Here is a 21,834-nt window from a genome sequence, read left to right as displayed (position 1 = left end):
TACAGTAGTCCCTTTCACACATGCAACCTGGTACATTGCAGTAAAAATGTTGGATTTCCTTTACCGGTATATCTGCTGTTCACACATGCAACAGTTTCTGTATGTTTTCTGTCCAAAAATGGATGTACGGGTGTGCTGCCATTGATGTGGCTGGAACTCCATTCCGTGTCTCAAATGAAACAGGTTGAGCGCATTTGGGTGCGGTCTTGGGTGAAATGATGGAAATTGCGTCGCGAGTTGGATGTGAGTGGCGTAACTTGCCATCTCCATTTCTTCGTGGTCCAGTGTTGTGCCCGTCCGTGGTCGATTTCCATTACCTGCTCACCATATAACGTCATATTTGAGTCGTGGAGCATCATACAGAAGGAGATTTCCTCTACAGTCCGCTCTAAAATATCAAATATTTTTTTATATCCTCCAACAAAATGGAATAATTTCATTATCTATCCAGTTTGATGTAAATTAATGACTCAATTTGCAACTGGCATACGTCACACGAAATGTAGAGGCATTCTTTTCTCAATAAAGTTAAACAAGCAGCTAATTATTTCTGTAATATTTAACCATTTAGCTAACTTGCTAGATAGATAGATAGATAGATAGATAGATTGATTGATTCTTTTTTGGTCTTCTGAGGAATCATTTTCCCTTTTTTTTTTAGATGTTGATCAAGTAGATTTCACAAAATTGGCCCCATCATGGCTGGTAAGTTCACCTGTAATACACACACCACAAATGTGATTTCAATAATTGTTTCCTGTTTTGTCAGAAATTTGATGGCTGAATGTCATTGTCTCTCCTCAGAACACAGTGAGTCCTGGTCAGTCACTGCTCAGCAGCTGGACCAGGTCTATCAGTCAAAGACCCTCGTAAGTGGGATTTGATTTGACACATTTTAATTGAACACAGGAAAATATTCTGACAGCATTTGCCTTGCTAACTGCAAATCTTTTCTACCTCTCATAGGGTATGCAGTATGACGCCAGAGGGTAATTAACTTATACTATTTACCATTACTAATTTATGCTTTTAGAAGTTTGATTTCGGAAAGGAAAATATTTGTGCTCTGTTTTTCCATTTGTGCTTTATCTATGTCTGATGTCAGTAAGGAGCTCTACATTCAAATTTAAAGAAGATTTAGGCCAGCACTACTCAGGTGAGTAACTGGACTTTTCTAATATGAAACATTTTGTTGCAACTTTGTATTCATGTGGCCTTTGATCTCCATTGGTCATTTTTTTTATTGCTCCAGCAATGGAAAGGAACAACCTAATGAGACTGGCTCACTCTATACCATTTACCCCTGTGTCTTTGTTGGGTAAGATTTTTGAACAGTCTGTTATTATAGTCCATGATTGTTAAATTATTATTGAAAATTATTGAAAAAGACCTGAGTAATTAACAGACAAACAGGACAATCTTAGAGGGTCTTGTGAAACACGTCAAGGTAAAGGGAAAGCCAAGTTTAAAAAATAAATGTTAATATCATATTCTATTAAGCAGCTCTCTGAAATTCTTGAGTCTGATTGGTCAATCCCTGCATCATACGGTCAAATATTTTGTATAATTACAGCTAAACTGTATAATTGACTTGTTCCTGGCAACAAATTTCCTACATACTCAGTGCTAATTTTAAGTCTCTCTGCATAGCACTCTGTAGTTTGTTTCCTTTCACATAATAAAAGCTGTCTGGGCAGTATATTACCCCTTACATAATAAATGTCATATACATTTGATACATATGATATAATATCATAGATCTAGTCTTATTAAACTAGTGTGAAAGATGTCCTAGATGTCCTCTGCTCTGTATTCAGGTGGCGTTGAGGTCTGTATTTATACACTGGAGGAGACAGAAGTAGGGTCCTCACATGGAGATCAGTCCTCCAGCATCTCCACCTGGCTTCAGCACGGGCGTACAGCTGTTCTGCAGCCGTTAGCTCACCAGGAGGTGCTGGATGGAGGTCTGCGGAGGGCCACCAAGGTGGTGTGTACCTGGGCTGAGGGTGATGTGTTGAAACTTGGCTCAGTGTATGTGATGAAGGCCTTCAGGCCAGAGGTGGTCCGCATCTGGCAGAAAGTTTTCCCGAGCAGCACTTCCCTTCATCTCTGTCTGCGGGTACATTGTTGTCATTTTGATTTAATTATGAACAGCAGGGGTGTAAATATTGTCCCTGACGATGATTAGATTCGATTACTATTCTTTAAGAAATTATGCATTGCATCATGAAATCTGAAATTTGGGCACGATTTGGTACGGTCTGATTCAATTTTGGGACAAAATATTTTCAAAAATAGTAAAAAGACAAATATAACTGGTGGAAGTAGATTGAGGATCTGAATTTGATGGATTTTTACAACTGAAAATGGATCACATTTTTTATTTTGGATAAAAAGTGAACATGAACTGTAGTGCTTTGGATAATATTAATGTAAATATACTGTATTCAAATATTAAAGGGTTAGTTCACCCAAAAATGAAAATTTTCTCATCATTTACTCACCCTCATGCCATTCCAGATGTGTATGACTTGCTTTCTTCAGCAAAACACAAATTAAGATTTTTTTGAAGAATATTTCAGCTCTGTTGGTCCATACAATGCAAGTGAATGGGTGCCACAATTTTGAAGCCCCAAAATCCATATAAGGGCAAAATAAAAGTACTCCAGATGACTCTAAATCCATATCTTCTGAATCAATATGATAGACGTGGGAGAGAAACAGATCAATGAGTTAAATATTGATCTGTTCCTCACCCACACCTATCATGCCACTTCTGAAGATATGCATTTAACCATTGGAGTCATATAGATGACTTTTGTGCTCCCTTTATGTGGATTTTGGAGCTTAAAAATTTGGGAACCCATTCACTTGCATTGTATGGACCTACAGAGCTGAGATATTCTTCTAAAAATCTTCATTTGTGTTCTGCAGAAGAAAGAAATTCATACACATCTGGGATGGCATGAGGGTGAGCAAATCATGAGAGAATTTTCATTTTTGGGTGAACTAACGCTTTAAATTCTCTATTTAATGCATTTAATTTTCATTACTAGATCAATGCATTATGATACATTAATGCATTAGCTTTAAAAGTTACAGTATATGTTGACTTCACAAGCATTAAAGGTGCTGTAAGCGATGGTTGATGGTTGAGGCATGTGGTTGAAGTTAGAACAATGGCAGCATTTAGAAAAAACGCTGAAATCGCAAATTATTGACTAATTCCCCTCCAACTTGTAGGAGATCCAACAACAAAGAGCAGCACAGAAACTCATGCAGAGATTCAACCAAGTAAAACCCAGCAGTGTGCCCTACAGTTCCAGGTCAGTCAAACCCCCAAACAATATACACCAGTTATGAATCAATCACTATGCAGATGAGAGATTGATTTTACCATCACTATGTGCATATGAGTTTAACTCTACGCATGTGTATGTGTGCAGGTTTCTGGATGTCTTCTTGTTGCACTGGCGCTCAGATGGTCAGTGGTTGACTATAGAGAAGAACATGAGTGGTCATTTCAGGAAATACAACAATAACACAGGAGAGGAGATTTCGCCCTCTTCTGGCCTAGAGGAGACAATGCTAGCTTTCTCTCACTGGACATATGAGTACACCAACAAAGAGCTGCTAGTGTTAGATCTACAAGGTATTGATATGCTTACTCTGAGAGCCTGTATAATTATCTAATTATTCCATTGTAAAGTAAAATGACCTTATATAATTTTATGTTTGGCTGAAGGGGTGGGAGTGGACCTCACAGACCCCTCGTTGATCAGAGCTGATGATCAAAGGTATGCATGTGCCCTCTTTTTCAAGTACATATTAACATTTACACCTGGCAGGGGCGGACTGGCCATTGGGAGAACTGGGACTTTTCCCGGTGGGCCGGCCGCGAAACAGGGCTGAATGGGCCGCGATAAGCTGAAATGGGCCGCCGCGTTATGCAGAACGGGCCACAAAACGGTGCCGCGATATGCCGAAGGGGGCAGCGATATGCAGCAAAGGACAGTGACACCCCCCGCTCAACAACTTTTGGGCCATATTCACCTTACCTCAATATTTGCTTTTTTTTTTTTTTTTATAAAAGGAAGGACAAGTCAAAATAATTTGTTAATCAATGTGTTAATCAACAATCAATATTAAGCCACAAATGCTGTCGATTGAGCTTAACTTAATAAACCATAATATTCCTTTAATACCAGGTGTGAACAAGGCCATATTTGCTAAAAATGTTTGGAAATCATGTTTCTTAAAAGGAAAAAAATAACTTCTTAATACTTTTGTTTAATCTGCAACTAAGTAAACTTTGCTCCTGTTGTAGCTCCTCTGGAGAGATGGCGTTTGGACCTGCCAATTTGGGTGATTATGCAATCCAGAGCTTTGTTCTCAAGCACACCTGCAACTCCTGCTGTAAGAAGCTTGGTCTCTCAGGTGAGGTAACACTCATCTCACAGGTGAACGTCAGTTTCAATATAATTGTATTTCCTGCCATGGCAGGTCTCTGTCTAAATGCGTACACATGGCTTTTCCTCCATGTTTCCAACTTTAAATTTGGTCGTTAAAGTAGCAGTCAAAAAAACTTTATAAAATAAACAGGAAAAGCAGTCTAATTAAGCCAGAAGGTTTCGAAAAAAAAAATTCTAATGAGGCAGAAATTATTGCATTTCCATGACAGCAAAGGCATGCAAAAGAGGGGCGTGGTTTCCTTTGTGGCATGTGGAGTGTTCTCTTTGATTACATATTTAATAGTTCTTTGTGCGTTGGAGAGTGTTGACTTTGATTAGATATTAATTACTGTCTCATGGAAAACATTTGAGATGCCTGTTGTTTGTATCAAGAGGGAGGCTTTGCTTCAGAAGTATGGGTAAAAAAAATAAACAAACAAACGAAAACCACTCTGCCACATTTGTTTGATATTTCAAAGGTGAAAATATTTGTTTTTTTTTCTCTCCAAGAACCACATCAAATCAAAACAAATTATTAATGTTAAATCCACAGATTTAATTTAGGATCTTAAGAAAAGTAACTCTCTGTGATAAATTATGAAAATAGATTGCAATTGTGTGTTTGGCTCTTCAGATTTGAGGAAGAGCATCAGCCAGAGGAAATCAGTTCCTGCCTTTGATGTGGCGAGCAGCACAGTTTAACTTCTGACCTGCAAGTAAACTTCATCATGTCCGCAGAGAATCTGCAAAGACTGTCCAACACACAGCTCATTCTCCAGGAGAAATTGTTTTTCACTTCTTACAGTATTTCATCCTTTTATCCATACTTGCAGTTTTTAGACTGAATATACAGTATATATAAAGAAAGTATAAAACGCATAGAGCTGCTGTGAAAGGGTTAGTTCACCCAAAATGAAAATTCTCTTATCATTTACTCACCCTCATGCCCATACAATATACGTGAATGGGTGCCAAAAATTTGAAGCTCCTTGCACAATGCATCACTAGCTGAAATATTCTTCTAAATATCTTAATTGGTGATCTGCAGAAGAAAGAAAGTCAGACACACCTGGGATAGCATGAGGGTGAATAAATCATGAGAGAATTTTCATTTTTGGGTGAACTATTCCTTTAAGAGGACAGAACATTACATTTATATTTATGTTATTTGCTGCTATTTTCTAAAGTGTCACAGTGCACTGATCACATTACTGGCAAGAAGTGAGTCATGGGAAAAACGCCCTAAATGCTACTTTACAAATACATTCATAGCTAGATATGTCCCTGCATAAGACAATATGTATATACATATATATATTCCCTTTTAAGCTGATTGATAAGGGACATTACTTCATAATTTCGAGATCAGCCATTGTATTATTGTTTTTTGCATTTAAACCATTTTTGTTGTTCTTTTATTAGTTTGTTTATTCTGTACCAAAATAAATGTTGAGGACATAGTTTAGCAGATGTATGAAATATATTTTGTCTTAGATTCAAAGAGAAATAAATCAAAATAGAATAATATGCAAGGCCTTAAACCGCCCTCTGGGAAATTGACTGAACATGAAACATAATGAAGAAGCAACTGCATCCATAAAATTTTCTTTATTTTTTATCCCACAAAGAAATGTCTACAAAAGCCATAAAATATAGAATTTAACAAAAATCACTTTAGTCCTTCGATTAGTATGTACAACGTGGAGGAGACACCTTATGGTCTCGATTTATCAGTACTTTTACATGTCCATTCCACAATGCTCGCACCTCAAGCTCAAACCCCTGCTCACTCATACGAATACAAACACACATTCACTTCATTACACAAAGTGCTATTCACCCTTCACTTATATACTGTTTTAAAATCCAGCTTGCACACATGTACACACACTCACACTCTTGGCAAGTTAACAGACCCCCCCCCCCATGCTACATGTGCTTTACTTGTATTGTGGACATGTGTTAAAGTTCTGTCAATCAGACCCTGTTCTCCATGAAAAACAAACAGTTGGTTGTCTGAATATTCACGCTTGCATCTGAATTCCACTTTTCGCATTGATTCTCAAGTAAACAACTTATACAGTAAAGCATCTACCCCGTATGCCATTCAGCATCACTTCACACTGGCTATGGCACTTGAAAACAAAAATGTTGCTTCATTTTACTTAATTAGTACATAAAAATGTTCTGTACGTTATGTACAGTCTTAAGGGTTTTGGTAACAGATGCTACCTTTGTTTTTTTTTATTCTTCATCCAGGGAGGCAGACACATTCTGATTTATAAATCAACGAAATAAATGATGTGTGTTATGAATCAGTAGTGTTGGAGGAACATCAGTAGAACATAGCTGTCTGTGGTCACACATGGGCACAGTTCAAACACACAGGCACACATTTGTTTCCTTCATTTCAAGTGTAGGGCAAGTGCATGCCTTAAAGAGATAGTTGGCCAAAAAATTTAAATTCTGACATCATTTACTGGCCCTCATGTTGTTACAAACCCATGTGACTTTCTTTTTTCAGTGGAACACAAAAGGAGTTGTTAGACAGAACGTCAGCCTCAGTCACCATTCACTTTCATTGCATCTTTTTTCCATACAATGCAAGTGAATGGTGACTGATCTCTTTTGTGTTCCATGGAAGAAAGAGAGTCATACGAGTTTGGATCAGCATGAGGTTGAGTAAATGATGACAGAATTTTAATTTCTTTGGTGAACTGTCCCTTCAAACCAGTATTCTGTAAACTTGAGTAAGTGCCCTTTTCTCTCCTACTCCTACACAGTAAAAAATACTGTATTGTGTATGTATGTGTGTTTGTCTGTGTGTGCGTGTGAACAGAATGAGCAGGGTGTGTTGCAGTCAGTCTTAAACACTGAACACCTCCCCGGTAACATTCAGAATAAAATGACACCAACCCCCCACCCCGCTGCCCACCCCACCCCATCAGAAACACATAAGAAAACACAAAAGCCCAAAGGTTCCATTATTATGAACCAGCATGCAAGGATAACTGAACAACAATAGGCTAATAATAATAATAATAATATAATTATAATAAAATAAAAATAATCTTAGAATGCAAACATGACTGTAGTAAATGCTTCCAGTTATTGCTACAGTACCTAATAGTATTGAACCTCTCATATAGTTACAAATTACTCTTGCCCTCAATTCACAGTCTAATACAAAAACAGCCTTCATCATAAGTTTAAAATGTGATTTCTGACTGAATACATTTTCTGTAATGAGCATAGAAACAGATAGAGAGCAGCTTATTCATGCTCTGTATAAATAATCTAACTTACATAAAATCCATTTCATTTCAGGAGATGCTTAATAATTACAATGCTTTAATTTGGAGCGTAGGCACCACTGCTGGTGCTTGGCTGCACACTGATATTTACAGAGGGAGAGAGCGAGAGCTACCTGTTTGCTGGGACGTGCTACAAGCAATGCAGTGTGGCAAGGCCAGCCAGTGAATTCAGCCTGTTTCGCCTCTCAATGATGGGTACACACTTTACACACACATACACACACACCAAAGCCTTGTCTGGGTAGGTTTCGTATTGAAGAAACCATTGCAATTAGATTTGTATTCCCTAAAAATGTCCATATTTCTAAAATAGTACTCTCTTTCTATTGAAAATATTCAAAGAGAAGTCCCTGAGATAGATGCCAAAATATTTGCACCCAGAAATGATTGTCTTGAACAGGAAACTGACATAAAGGGAATTGGAAACACTCCCTAAAGTTGGGCTGAGAGTGTTTGGTTAAGTAGGAGGACTTGAAAAAGGTGAAATGATTGCTTATCAGCAGTCTATAATTGTGCATTTATTTAATACCATGTATCTGTGGTTATTACTTCATGTTAGTTAAGTGCTTTCAAGTGCATTTCACAATATAAATGCGTCAAGATAAAAAATTCACTGTTTGGTGAAACCGAATATGTCAACTCCTGCCTTGTGTTATTGTAAAGTTTTTTTCCTTAATAACAAACTGACATATGGCTTTAGATCCTATAAGTACAAGTCAAGAGAAGGGGAGTAGCACACTCAGTATCTCCATCTGGTGGTATGAGATGGTACTTTATTGGACCAAGAGAGTCCAGACCCATACTGTCCTCACCAGAGAATGATTTGAAGTCTCTTAGACTTACTCCGAGTGCATGATTGACATACAGTTCACTCTTCCTACAGTAGCTACACTTCTATACTGAAATGTGAGCACTGGAAATTCAAATAAATAATGAATCAAAGATGATTGTCAGTTACACTACCATTAAGCTTTATAGTTTTTAAACAGCTCTCTGCTTGCTTAAAAACAACTGTCAATGCAGCCTTATATACATCTGCTTTGCTAAAATGGTTTCTTGGCCAACCAAATCCCAAAACAATCACCTAACCCCAAATCAGATTCCTTTTTTTTATTCATAATGTCCCGATGTAACTTGATGGCTAAGAAAATGTATGAAAGAATAAACAAACTGATAAATTGGAATTTCAGTTTATGCAGAATAATCTTATGTGTTTCTTAAAGGATTCTTTTTTTTTTCTTTTTTTTTTTTTTTTATCCTTTTAGGATTGGTTCAAAGTATTTTTTTAATCCAATAGAAATCCTGTACACATTCCTTAAATATTTCTTGACTAGGAGTCCAAGTCAAGTAAACAGGAACTTCACTAGGAATCCCAAATCTAACTTGATGGCTTTACCACATTACTTTACATATTTGAAACTCCATTTTACGTGGTTTCAATGGAATAGAATGGGATTTTTAGATGTATTCATTTGTGTTTAAACTATACATTGGGTACTTTGAGTGTTACTCTTACTATGTAATTAAGAATATCACAGCCCCTCCTTGATCTGGGCATTTCTGACATTATTGCTTGCATACGAGAATCTTTTATCGAAGCAGCAGAAAAGAGTTGAGTGGACTTGAAATATCTGTGGCAGTAACTAATAGAGCTGATTGCTTGCTACAGTAGCTACAGTATCTAGTATGTCTCCACAGAAAGAGGGCTATACTGTTGCTGCATTATGCTAGTGTACTAGTTTTGGCAGTGTGGCAGTAAGAACTGTTTTTGAGGCATTTAGAGCAAACAGGATTATAGATTAGCAGTTCTGATAGCTACCCATTAAGTCACATTTGACTGGATTGTTTTTTTAGCAGTTAATGCATTACAGTATCTGTTATTGCAACTATGACTGACAAGATACAGTTTTTTGTCAAATATATATCTCTATACTTTCGCATGGAAAAGTGTCCATTATCAGTTTTTCCACCTCAACAATCCTTTGTTGTTGGATTAATGTTGTGGTGCTGTTTATACATATCTACATACAGCCCAGACAAGGCTTTTAAACATGGCCAGACAAAGTTAGTCCCCTGTTAACCTTATACTAGTTTCAACTTCACAAATTCTGTACAAGTACATCTACAAAACAAATAGGAAAAATTACATAGACAGGGTATGGGCCTTTCAGGCCACTGTTGTTTTTAAATTATGACTAAAATATTAACAGAACAAGATTTAATACTGGAATACCGCTTTTGTACTAGAGAAATGACTACATATTTATCATTTTTGAATGCAATCCCCCACCCTTATTTCAATATAACATTTTTTCATAAAAAAAAAAAAAAAAGAAAAAAAGAAAAAAAGAGAAGTCAAACAAACAAATAAACTTACCCAATTTTAAAGACAGCTTAAATTGTCCTAAAGTCTGTACATTTCTTGTCAATTTGAAGGTGCCTTTTGCTGTTGGCGCATATATACATTCTTATGACTGTACCGGTGAAATTGAGTTGGATTTTTGAAGTGCAGGACATTCCTAGAGTTTGTTTTTTGTGGCAGCAAAATGCCTTGAATGCTGCGACACGATGCTCATCAACAGCGTCAATGACACCTTCCAGGGACAGCCCATTGATCATTGAATGTAAGACCTGTTCTTTTTGCCAAATTTGGGTGTGAACTTGTGCGGTCATTTGGGCATTACGCTAGTGGCATCAGGATTGAAGAGCTCTTTATAGAGGGGGGGAAAGAGCATGTTAACCGTCTCTGGATGGAGCTGCTGGAAGGCCTGGAGCTCCTCTGTGTGGAGAGTGCACACAGCTGACAGTGTGGGGATCCGACTGATCAACTGCGGAAAAGAGGACAGAGGTACACTGGAATAAGGGTCACAGTGGGATAGTTCACCCAAAAACATTTTTTCCCCTCCATGGAACACAAAAGTAGGTGTTAGACAGAATGTAAGCTTCAGTCACCATTCACTCTCATTCAATGAAAAAATAAAAGATGCTGTCATCATTTCCCTTTGACTTCCACAGAGGCAAGAAAGTCTTATGAGTTTGGAAAGACATAACGGTGAGTAATTATGACAGAATTTAATTTATGGTTGAACTATTGCTTTAACATCATAAAAACAAAAACAAACAAAAATCTGTTTGGGTTATATCAGGGTGGTTTCAGATCAATTGCTGTTTGAAGGACACTAGAGACATACCTTGGCCAGCGCGTCCTCGTCCAGATGGTTCTTTTGCATGATGTGCTGCAGGGCAAAGTAGATTTTCTCTTGTAGCTTCTGCACTTTCCTCGGCTCCATTAACCACGGCCGGTCTGGAAACACAAGAGAGTCATCTATTAATATCTTTTTTTGTGGAAATACAGCAGGAACATTGAGAATTCTGCCATTATACAGTACTGTTCAAAAGTCTTAGGCACATAAGATATTTCACAAAAGCATTTGTCTTAAGATGGTTATTTATATCTTCAGCTTTAGTGTGTCAACTGGAAATATAAATGTTAGACTCCCAAACATTACTTTTGCAAACAAAAAAGATTAGGATAGAAGAACAGGGAGCCCTGCAACAGATGTCATGGACCCCACAAAGCCCCCCACTGAACATCGTGTCAGTCTGAGATTACATAAAGAGACAGAAGCAATTGAGACAGCCTAAATAGAAAGAAGAACTGTGGCGAATTCTCCAAGAAGCTTGGAACATCCTATCTGCCAACAACCAAGAAAAACTGTGTCCAGGTGTACCTAGGAGAATTAGTGCTGTTTTAAAGGCAAAGGTGGTCACACTGAATATTGATTTAGCTTTTTTATGTTTACTGGACTTTGTATGACATTAAGTGATAAATGAAAACTATTTATGTCATTAATTTTTGACATCCTCACTATGCAACATTTTTCACAAGTGTCTAAAACTTTTGCACAGTACTGTATGTACAGTAGCAATAAGATCAGTAAATTAAATTGACATTTATCGGACACTTTCATCCTAAGTGACTTGATATACATTAAGCTATAAATTTCATCAGTACAGTATGTGTTTCCTAGGAGTTGTACCCATGATCTTGGTGTTAGCTATTGCAATGCTTTACCAGTTGAGCTATAGGAACAGTTGACAATTGACAGGACTAAATGATTGATTTAGACACAATGCTCAATCAAGACTTTCTCTTCATGTCCCAACTGACACGAGATGATTTAGTTTCGGAGCTAACAGGCTAGTATTCAGGGGTTAGCAGGTTTGCAGTGAGGCCTGACCTGTAGAAATGAGCACTGCAGCAGAAAACAGGGCAATCTCCTCCTCTGTTAGCTGCAGTGAACACAGACTCTTAGCAAAGTCAAACACTGCACTGACCAGATCGTCACAGCCTGCAAGAAAAAGAGGGAGAAAAAGAATCAGCACATGTCATTTTACATTAATTTGTCAGTTAATGTGGTGTTTTTCATAAATTGAAGGTGAAGTATGTAATTTTTTCAATGTTCAATTCTCTGAAAAGTGTAAACACTGTGGCTTGATTCATCCATGGACAGTATGTTTGAAATTAGTTTTCTTCAGTTAAAATTACCATGTAATTTTAATTTAAATACTCCAAGTAGAGGTAACCTAACTAAATCAAGTAAACCCAACAAAATTTTACATGTAAAAATAAGTCAAAACTCTTTTAGTGATATGCTAGCTATGCTGGTGGAAAGCACAACTGAGTGCAACTTCATCATTATGCTATGGTTTATCCATTGAACAGTTGCTCAATGGATAAAACAATATGAAAATACTCAAAAGGTATGCTCAAGCTCCACTCTTTACCATGACGGTAACCCCCAAAACTATGCTCAAGCTCCACTCTTTACCATGACGGTAACCCCCAAAACTACAACATTCAAATATAAATAAAATTCTTCTTAATCTCAGCATAACAAAATATTAAAGACTAACAAGTCTCCCTCTTTATATTCCTCTTGCATAAAGACACATAAAATAACACTTAATTTTAACATTTACACTCCCTGTCGAGTCCTATGCAAAACATGCTGGGAACTAGAAATCCTCTGCCGAGTTTTAGTTAACCAAAATATTCATGTTGTCCCAACGCACATGGATTAAGTAAAGCTGTCAAGACACTTTTTAGCCGAATCAACGTTAATTTAAGTTCCCTTGGTTACCTGAATGTTTTGAGTAACGTGAACATGGGAGGATTGTGTAAAACTGACAATAGTGAAAGTTTTTTTTTTGTGTGTATGTGGCGCAACCAATGGCATGAGTTTGGGCCAGGGACTATCTGTTTGTTCGACCAGTGGAAGACAAGGTAGTGCTTAGGGGGAAAGCTGCTGGAAAACAATACAAAAGTTCAAACACAGAAATTACACACTTCACCTTTAATGTATAGCTAAAGTCATACAATGTATATACCATACATCTTTTCTTAAAAAATAAAAATAAAAAAAAAATGCAGAAATTGTAGAAGTGAAAGTTGTTGTACCCAGAGCTTTAAATATATGCATGCCTCCATATTTCCCCTCAAACAGAACCATGTTGTTTAGAGGGTTAAATGCCCGACACATTCTGACCAGCACAACTTCTAGACAACCTGTATGAGAAAGAGAAGTGTTAAGCTGGCTAATGTATTTTACTATAAAAAAAATAATAATATATATATATATTCACAGGACTACATTCTAATGATCAGTAAGCAAGCAGTAAAGAGTATTTAGAATATATTTATTGATAATTCAGATACACAGTCTCCATTCGTGAAAGTGGCGACCCAAGGTTGTTCCTCTCACCTGATTTCAGTAGTAATATCTGGTCGTTCTGGCAAAGCTCCATAAAGCCAGTGATGCGCTTAGCAAACTCGACCACATACTGAATGGCATGAGTGATCTGTATAGCACACTGCTGCCACAACATGTCCCGTGTCTGAAACAAACATACATAGACCTCATGGGTAAGCTTGTCATCAGTGTATTGTTCTGGCAAAATTAGTGCATCCTTCTGGAATTTGTTTATTAATAATTCTTTAATCGCTTATTTGGTAGACACATAGATTCTTGTTTCAAATATTGTTGTTTAAAATGACATAAAATGTATCCCTTAATCTTATTATCATAAAATCCTTCAATGTATACAAAAAGAAATATAAATATCCAGTAGGATTTTTACATTTAAATATAATTAATATTCATCAGTGAAGTGAAACCAAATAGAGTATACTTTGATATCTCCCTTTAATTTAGTTTAAAAAAAATAATACTTGAAATTTTATTACCAACTACTCATGGCAAGTTGCAACAAAAAAGACAGAATTTGTAGTTTTCCATTTATGATACGTCCTCACAGAGCACACAGAATACTGAAAATGTGATATCAGCAAATTGCTTTGTGCGCTCTGTAATTCTCCCCCTGTACAGAGAATCTTCATAGACACTATTTCAAAGGGCTTCTCGGTAATTACTCATAATCCATTTGACACAGGGAAATGAAGAGGGCTTGTACTACATCTGGCACCCTACTCTATTGTGCTTTGAGTGTTTGTTAGCTAAATCCGTTAGTGCTCTCTCTCTCTTTCTCTTTTTCTCTGTATCAGTGCAAAGGCTGGATAGGATCAGCTCTGGGGGGCTGAGATACTCTAATGAACTCTGATTTCAAGCGTGCAATCTGACAAAAAAAGTGGTAACTAAGCACGAACAAAGAGGAGTGAAAGAGTGAGGAATGAGAGTCAGCACTAGGTGCAAACGCATCTAAATAAATGTAAGACAAAGAACATGAAGAGGGGAGTGGGATAGAGGGACAGAGGAAGTGTTCTGCACGTAAAATGATCGAGGGAGTGACCTCACACCTTGCTTTGGTACATCTTGACCTCTTCGTAGGAGTGCGTCTGCCAGGCTAGCTGCTGTAGCTCCTCTGCTGTGTACTGACACGTCTCCAGGTGGGACTTTATGATGTTCTGTGCAATTCGGTCTGTTAATGAGAACAACCTAACGTTAAGCAGGGAATGACTGTCATTGAATATTAAATACAGTGCAACTAAAGTTAAATATTGCAGATATTTTTGTCACTATTTCTTCCAAACAAGGCAAACTTGTTGGTTAAAAAAATGTATTGCTATTTCATGTAAAAACAAAATGGCTTCAAGCCTTTGGCTGCTACCACACATACACATGAAAGTTAGGACACAATTGACTAAATTTAATTTTTTGATCTCAAAAAAAAAACTTTTTGATCCTAAGACTTATGCTTAACTGCTTCAAATGAGTTTTGTAGCCAAATGTAAATAGTACCATATGAATTTACTTTGAAAATATTATTTTGGTTGCAATATTTTTCAATGGATGCCTTGAACCAGATAGTGAAGAAAAAGCAGTCAATAAGTGCCAATTGGAACTCCTTAAATACCTCACAAAGTTGGTTGAGAGAATCTAAAGAGTGTATAAAGCTGTTATCTAGTTAAAGGGTGGCTACTTTGGTCACAACATAATTCCCATAGTTCCTTTTGTTATTTCATAATTTTTACAACTTTACTTTTATTCTAAAATGTGGTTAAGAAATAATAAAGAATGAGTAGGTGTGTCCAAACTTGATGGTACACTGATGGTGTACATGAATCATGCAACTCTAGGGCCTCTCACTGTCGATCATACCTAATTCCCCCATGGACACTCCAGGTGCTAGCTGGCTGTCTGGATAGGAGCCGTAGGTGAAAAGGTTGGGAACAGGGGTTAGATCATATATGGGTTCCTGTTTGATTTGCTTCATTCCAGTCATATCCAGTCCAGACTGATCTGGGCTGGGCTGGGTAGAGTCCATGCCGTAGTAGCCTCCGGGAGCACCATTCTGCTGACCCTTGGGCATGTCTATGACGTGACCATTGGCGTAAGTGCCTCCGATCTCGTGGTTGAGGGTGCTGAGGCCGTTGGTGAGGCTGGAGGAGTAAACACGGGAGAGGGCCTCCGCATCACCCGTCTGCTGCTGCCGCTGCTCCTGCAGCCTCTGCTGGTGCTTCTGAACCTCTGCATAGAGAGAGTCCCTCTGCTTCTTAGACATGCGGCCGAACTTAACAGCTGATGGGGAGAGGACAAATGAAAACGAATCAGTGTTATTATCATTAATTAAAACCTAAAAACTACATGAAAACATTTTCATTAAATGAAACAAAAATAAAAGCTAGTATAGTTGGAAAAACGAAAACAAAACGAAAATACATTTTCATTACTCCAAAACTAACTAAAATAAAATTGAAATTACCACAAATTAATTCTGATAAAATCTGCATTTATTAAACAGGAAAATGCCACTAGACAGTGAAAACACTAAACTGCCTTAGAAATGTAATACTGTTAAAAATGTAATGTTAAACATATTAGAAGCACCAACTTTGGCAGCGCTAAAATACTTAAACTAAAATAAAAACTAAATATACTGAAAAGCTAAAGCTAAACTAAAAATGAAAACTAACAGTTATAAAATAAAATCGAACGAAAATTAACTAAATTGAAAATAAAATAGAAATAAAAACTAAATACAAATTTCAAAACTATATAACACTTGACAAGACAAATGAAAACAAATAATGTTTAGGACACGTTTTAAAGTGGTTTACAAGATGATTAATCCATCTAGTCATCAAGCAGCTGACGAGTGTGAGTTTGTTTGTAAGGAAGAATATGATTTCTCTCACCATCCCGGGACATGCCCAGAGCCAGGCACTTTTGCAGTCGACAGTGCTGGCAGCGGTTGCGGTTCGTTCTGTCAATCAGGCAGTTGCGCTGACGGGGACACGAGTAGGAGGCGTTGTTCTGTTGACTGCGCCTAAAGAAACCCTACAGTGGACATGACAACAGAAGATTTAGATAGGATATATGCGGCCTATTGACAATCAAACCTACAGTTGCAATAAAAAAGGGCTTGAACCCTTGAATTTACCTTGATTTCTGCATTAACTGGTCATAAGATATGATCTGATCTATAACAAAGTCACAACAATCAGCCTACAGTGTTCCAAAAAAGGTATATATGGACCTTGGGATATATATATATATATATATATATATATATATATATATATATATATATATAAACCAAGCAGCATCTGCAAACAAATGATGCAAGACCTTTTCTTACAAATAACCTCACATTTCCACTTGGCTATTTTAGCAATTACTTTTAACCAACCAGTCCCAAGGTCCTTTATATGGCATATATGACCCTCAAGTTTACACAGGTGACCAAGCAGAGTAACCACAGGTATAGTTAATCACATTAACTTTGGATGTGTTTCATTAAGTTTGACAACCAGAAAGTTTCCAGATCAGTTTGTCTTATTTTTGAAAAACATGTCAATTATTTTATCATTTAAAACCTAACAAACTTCTTTTTGTGAAATGTTTTACGTAAAAAGTGTGCTTGTGCTTTCTTTATCTAAAATAAATGCCACTTGGTTTGATATTTTGTTATCTAATGCACAACCATTCATCCATGTTTAAGGATGACTTACAGTAAGTGTCTAAATACTTTTTGTGGCCACTGCATACTGTCTAAAATAACACAATAGTCAGTCCTAAATACAATCTTGAAACCAAGAGTTACATAAATGATTATGACATTTTTGCAAAGGCCATGGATTGCTAGAATTGATGGATGATTAACAAATACAAAGACAAATAGACTTTCCACTAACCTTACAGCCTTCACATGTGATGACTCCATAGTGGATGCCTGATGACTTGTCTCCACAGATTTTGCATGGTATGACTTCAATTTGGGCTGAAAAGAGACAAAAACTTTTGTTTGTTTGCTTGAAAAAGCCTGTGGGCTACACATTCGAGCCCCTCCCATGTGACACAATGACCACCTCGATTCAAAGGGTGATGTTGCCTTTAGAGCAGAACAGGATGTGCCTTTCTAATTTTTCTCAAGACATTTTGACATTTTGTAATCTGTGGTTTTTGAAAGACATGGATCATAGGACCTGCTGAGACACAGGAGTCAAACTAAGGCCAAAATCCTCAATGTATGTATGTTATGTTAATGTATGTTAAGGTTGTTTCTGCTTTCAGGTTCACAAGAAAAGTCGAATGAGTTAAATCTCTTACTTGAATAGGGGGCCAAGTGTACTTTTAAAAAAATAAAAAATCTCTTCTTTCATTAGCCATTTGAAATGTGATGTGTGTTATTTTTCCTATATATCCCAGTTTAATGTGCATAGACAACTGTAATTAAGCCATTCTTATTGATTTCCCTGAAAAGTGTAAACACTGTGGCTGGGGAGAGACGTTCTCATTCTAGAGAGCATTTTATTGGGCAAAAACTTTGTACGAGTCCCTGTTTGCAAGATGAGTCGTAAATACTTCTGTTGAAAGTTAATTTTCTTCAACTTTTAGGAGTGCACTATCATATAGATGGCTTCTATGCTATAATAATAGACAAAGAACTAAATGCCACAAAACTACAATTATAATTTCAAGGGTCATTAAACAATGTTTGCTTCAATCAGACATGAGTTTTCCTTGTTGAAAACAGCCATGCACAGCTACAAGGCCAAGTCAGGAGCAAGCTACACACTGAATTACATAACCAGAATATGTCAAGTAGATTAATGAGTAATTGAAAACAAAATACATGGTCGTGAGGCTCATCTTCAAACTTTCCTTCTCTGGCATGTGCCACTAGGAAATTAAACAAGATAAAAGGCAGAAAAAATGAGAAAAAGAGACAGAGAGGAAGACAGAGGGAGAAACCCATCACCCTGCTGAGACTGCATACTCACAATAAAGAGATTAGCCACCCAATCTAATCCTAAATTATTTCTCCACATGCTTGTTCCCCTACTTGCAACTGGCTTATCTGATGCAGCAATTCTCAATTAATCTTTCCTCACTCAAATACAAATTCACTTCTGCCTGTAAAGACATAGAAGAATGTACGAAAAAAGCACAAATGCAACATATTCCTTTCCGTAGGGTACTTCCAGGAGTTTGTGCGCTTATGGCTTATTTTTTCATGTACATTTGTATTTTTTTTTTTTTTTTTTTTATTTAGGCAAAAATTTTGGACCAAAGGGACTCCCACTTAGTACAAATAGCATGATAATGAATCAAATACAAACCAACGGCAGTCTCGGATGCAATTCTGAGAGCCCTGTACTCAGTACTCTGAAAACTGGAGTCCTGAAGACTATGAAAACTCAGCACTCTCAAAAAAATATTAGCTCTCCTCACCATAATATTAAATTCAAAGTTTATTTATCAAATGTGCAACAATACAGCTGCAGCAATACTTTTTGGCAATTGAATGTCTTGTTCTATGAGCCCACCATTAAAATCATACGTTTTAGGCCACATCCACAATAATCTGTTAAAGTGTAAAAATGTCGTTTTCAGTTTCCTAACGTCATTGTTATCCAAAGTATGCAGTTATGGAGAGTGTTTTTTTTCTCTCAAAAGTTTACAATTGTAGGTGGAGGAAAATGCCGTTCTCGTGTGTATGAGAGCTGCAGACTTAACGAAATGAATGCCTTATTTGAAACGAAAATATATTCGTGTTGACGTGGACTTAGACAAAAATAAACGATACAAGAAAAGTAGTAGATAAGTAAAAAATAAAAAAAGCAAAGGAACCAGAAGTATAGCACGTCAAGTAATATATATATATATATATATATATATATATATATATATAAATATATATGTATATATATATATATATATATATATATATATAATTCAGTAAATATATATACTGATATAATAAAGTTAATACTGTATGGCCATATAAAGTAGTATGAGCAAATTTTAGCTGTGTGACATTAAAGGATGTCAAAAAAAGAAAAACAAACAAACAAGAAAAAAACACAGATAGAAATCCACTAATAACTGAAACTACAGGGTAATAATTGTACGTACAATATTCCTCAAAGACTTCTATGCAAGTACCTGTCAATGCTTTTTTTTTTTTTTATAAACTGTGAAGTCAAAATAATTTTCTCTGGAAATTGACAGTATGCCTTAGATGGTTTCGGTCAAGCTTAACTTATTGAACCAGTAACATTCCTTAAATGTTGTATTAAGCACACAGAGCTAAGATATAATCACAATATTAATTTACACACTTTTTTACCCTTAAACATAAATTAAGAACCACAAAACCATCTCTAAGCAATGAATCACAATCAAATTGTTCTACTTCTGAAATTCTTTGTTAATAGATTTACATGTATGATTCATTGTCTCCTTAGTATGTACTAAATAAATAAATGAAATGTTTTATTTATTGTACACAAAAAATAAAAAAAATAAAAAATGAAACAATGGGCTCAAAAAACCTGAAATGCTTTCTTACCTACAACATCTGTCTTCATTTTCAGACAGAAGCACTGCAGTTGCAAATACACACCTGACTCGAGACTGCAGTGTGAAGCTCAGGGGTTTGTAAGTGTGAGTGCATCTCTGGTTGTGTATGTGCGTGTGCTGTTAATCTGACTGTGAGAATATAGGCTGACTAGTGTGGATATGACAGGATGAATATTGTATGTTGCAGAGTTTAATGAGTGTAATGTATTCATACTGTGTGCTGCTTACGTCTATGTTTGTACATCCGCTTTGTTCAACATTATTTGCAACTGTGCTTTTGTGCAATAGGTATTATGTGTGAAAAGTTGATGTGTATTGGAAATGTAATGAGATTAACACACACACACACACACACACACACACACACACACACACACACACACACACACACATCCAGTACATTGACTAATGTTGCCTGTTTAAGCTGTGGCTAGTCAGTGCTGTAGCTCTTCCTGTCTAATTCTAGCCCACTAGATTTAAGCTACAGTGTCTGTGGGTTTGGCGGTTATGGGGGTGGGTATACGAGCTCAATGACCCTTAGCTACAGACAGCACAAGCAAGGTCGTTCCCATAGCAATGTCACCTTGAGTCAATTGATTGTCCCCATTCTGGTCTATGAAAATGGAAGCACTATGAGTAACTGCAGCCATGTGTGTTGCTAAAATTGTGTGCAAACACTGCAGTAACATTCTTGGAAGATAATTTCAGTGTTCCACTGGTTTAGAATACTGTAAATGCAACACATTCTTTCAACTAGTATATTTCCAAAAAGAGACAGGGAAAGAAAAAGACAAGGAAAGAGAAAGACTATGGCCCCTTCAATAATTTAGAGTTTATTATGTGGTAGTTTATTATGCAGAATATCTGGTAGAATTCAAGTCTCTCATCCAACAGACTTCTCCAGTTCACTGTGGGAACTCCCCTGCATTTAAAAGGGTTCCAACCCTTTTTGACCAGTGAAATGAGACGACTTTCTCAGGCGTAAAAATTATTTTTATTCAGATTGATTCACTAATAAATCATTCAGAGCGATTTTTGAACCATTTTGACATTCATTGACAAGAACCAATGGTTGAAGAGAGCCGGTATACTACGGCAGTACCGGCAACGATGATAAAATTACGTCACCGTAGAATATTAAGGTGTTGATATGAATCCTCCATACATTCACATAATTATGTGACTCCATTAGGCATTTCATTAGGCAAAACTAGTTTAATTGATTTTAAGGCAATGATATTGCCATCTCCAGTTCACATATAGTAAAATATTTTAAAATAGAGCTATAACCAGAAAAAACTAGCACACCCTGTCCTTTTTTCAAGGTCAAATAATGGAGCATGGCGTTTTCAGCATGATCCATCAAGTCATGGGTGCTCTGTTGAATGTGCTGGTATTCTAAATCAGGGTAGAAAATTTACAGGCTTTTTGTGTAGTAACAAGGAGTGTGAGTTCTGAGCGATTGGCCCCAGTTTCAGAACACTGGACCGGTTCCTCTCATGACCCACTTTGACCAGTGCCAGAGCCAAACTGGGTCAAATGAGCATAGAGGCCTGAACCAGCAGTGAACACATTTAAACACAAAACAGTATGGTAAACACTGCTTTACCCTTAAACTGCACACAACAGGCATCATATTATTTATAGCACTTTAAAAGCAGGGCACAGATAGGCCATGGCTATATTGACTGATGATAGTGAAAGCCATGTTTTGTGTGTATGGCAAATAAAACTAACAAAATT

At 36.8% G+C, this 21,834-nt stretch overlaps 2 protein-coding genes across 3 annotated transcripts in view; one reads left to right on the top strand and one right to left on the bottom strand.

Annotated features, from left to right (window-relative positions):
* The window catches only part of LOC127439568 (transient receptor potential cation channel subfamily M member 6-like), a 37,679-nt gene extending 31,690 nt beyond the window's left edge, over nt 1-5,989 (top strand). For both annotated transcript variants that reach the window (XM_051695731.1, XM_051695732.1), the window contains exons 30-40: nt 662-705; nt 805-869; nt 967-989; nt 1,106-1,156; nt 1,253-1,318; nt 1,818-2,119; nt 3,244-3,326; nt 3,447-3,652; nt 3,746-3,797; nt 4,328-4,437; nt 5,086-5,989. In XM_051695731.1, coding sequence (XP_051551691.1) covers nt 662-705; nt 805-869; nt 967-989; nt 1,106-1,156; nt 1,253-1,318; nt 1,818-2,119; nt 3,244-3,326; nt 3,447-3,652; nt 3,746-3,797; nt 4,328-4,437; nt 5,086-5,153 — 1,070 coding nt within the window. In that variant the 3' untranslated portion in view covers nt 5,154-5,989. The remainder of the gene's footprint in view (nt 1-661; nt 706-804; nt 870-966; nt 990-1,105; nt 1,157-1,252; nt 1,319-1,817; nt 2,120-3,243; nt 3,327-3,446; nt 3,653-3,745; nt 3,798-4,327; nt 4,438-5,085) is intronic.
* A 2,679-nt stretch (nt 5,990-8,668) lies between these two features.
* Nucleotides 8,669-21,834, bottom strand: part of LOC127439569 (nuclear receptor ROR-beta-like) — a 29,434-nt gene continuing 16,268 nt past the window's right edge. The window contains exons 2-10 of the mRNA XM_051695735.1: nt 17,421-17,506; nt 16,422-16,563; nt 15,385-15,804; nt 14,583-14,704; nt 13,531-13,663; nt 13,227-13,334; nt 12,007-12,117; nt 10,957-11,069; nt 8,669-10,593 (exon numbers count right to left, since the gene is read on the bottom strand). Coding sequence (XP_051551695.1) covers nt 10,435-10,593; nt 10,957-11,069; nt 12,007-12,117; nt 13,227-13,334; nt 13,531-13,663; nt 14,583-14,704; nt 15,385-15,804; nt 16,422-16,563; nt 17,421-17,506 — 1,394 coding nt within the window. The 3' untranslated portion in view covers nt 8,669-10,434. The remainder of the gene's footprint in view (nt 10,594-10,956; nt 11,070-12,006; nt 12,118-13,226; nt 13,335-13,530; nt 13,664-14,582; nt 14,705-15,384; nt 15,805-16,421; nt 16,564-17,420; nt 17,507-21,834) is intronic.

This window comes from Myxocyprinus asiaticus, chromosome 4, assembly GCF_019703515.2.
Source record: "Myxocyprinus asiaticus isolate MX2 ecotype Aquarium Trade chromosome 4, UBuf_Myxa_2, whole genome shotgun sequence".
Taxonomy (NCBI): domain Eukaryota; kingdom Metazoa; phylum Chordata; class Actinopteri; order Cypriniformes; family Catostomidae; genus Myxocyprinus; species Myxocyprinus asiaticus.
This window is presented reverse-complemented; position numbering and strand designations above follow the sequence as displayed.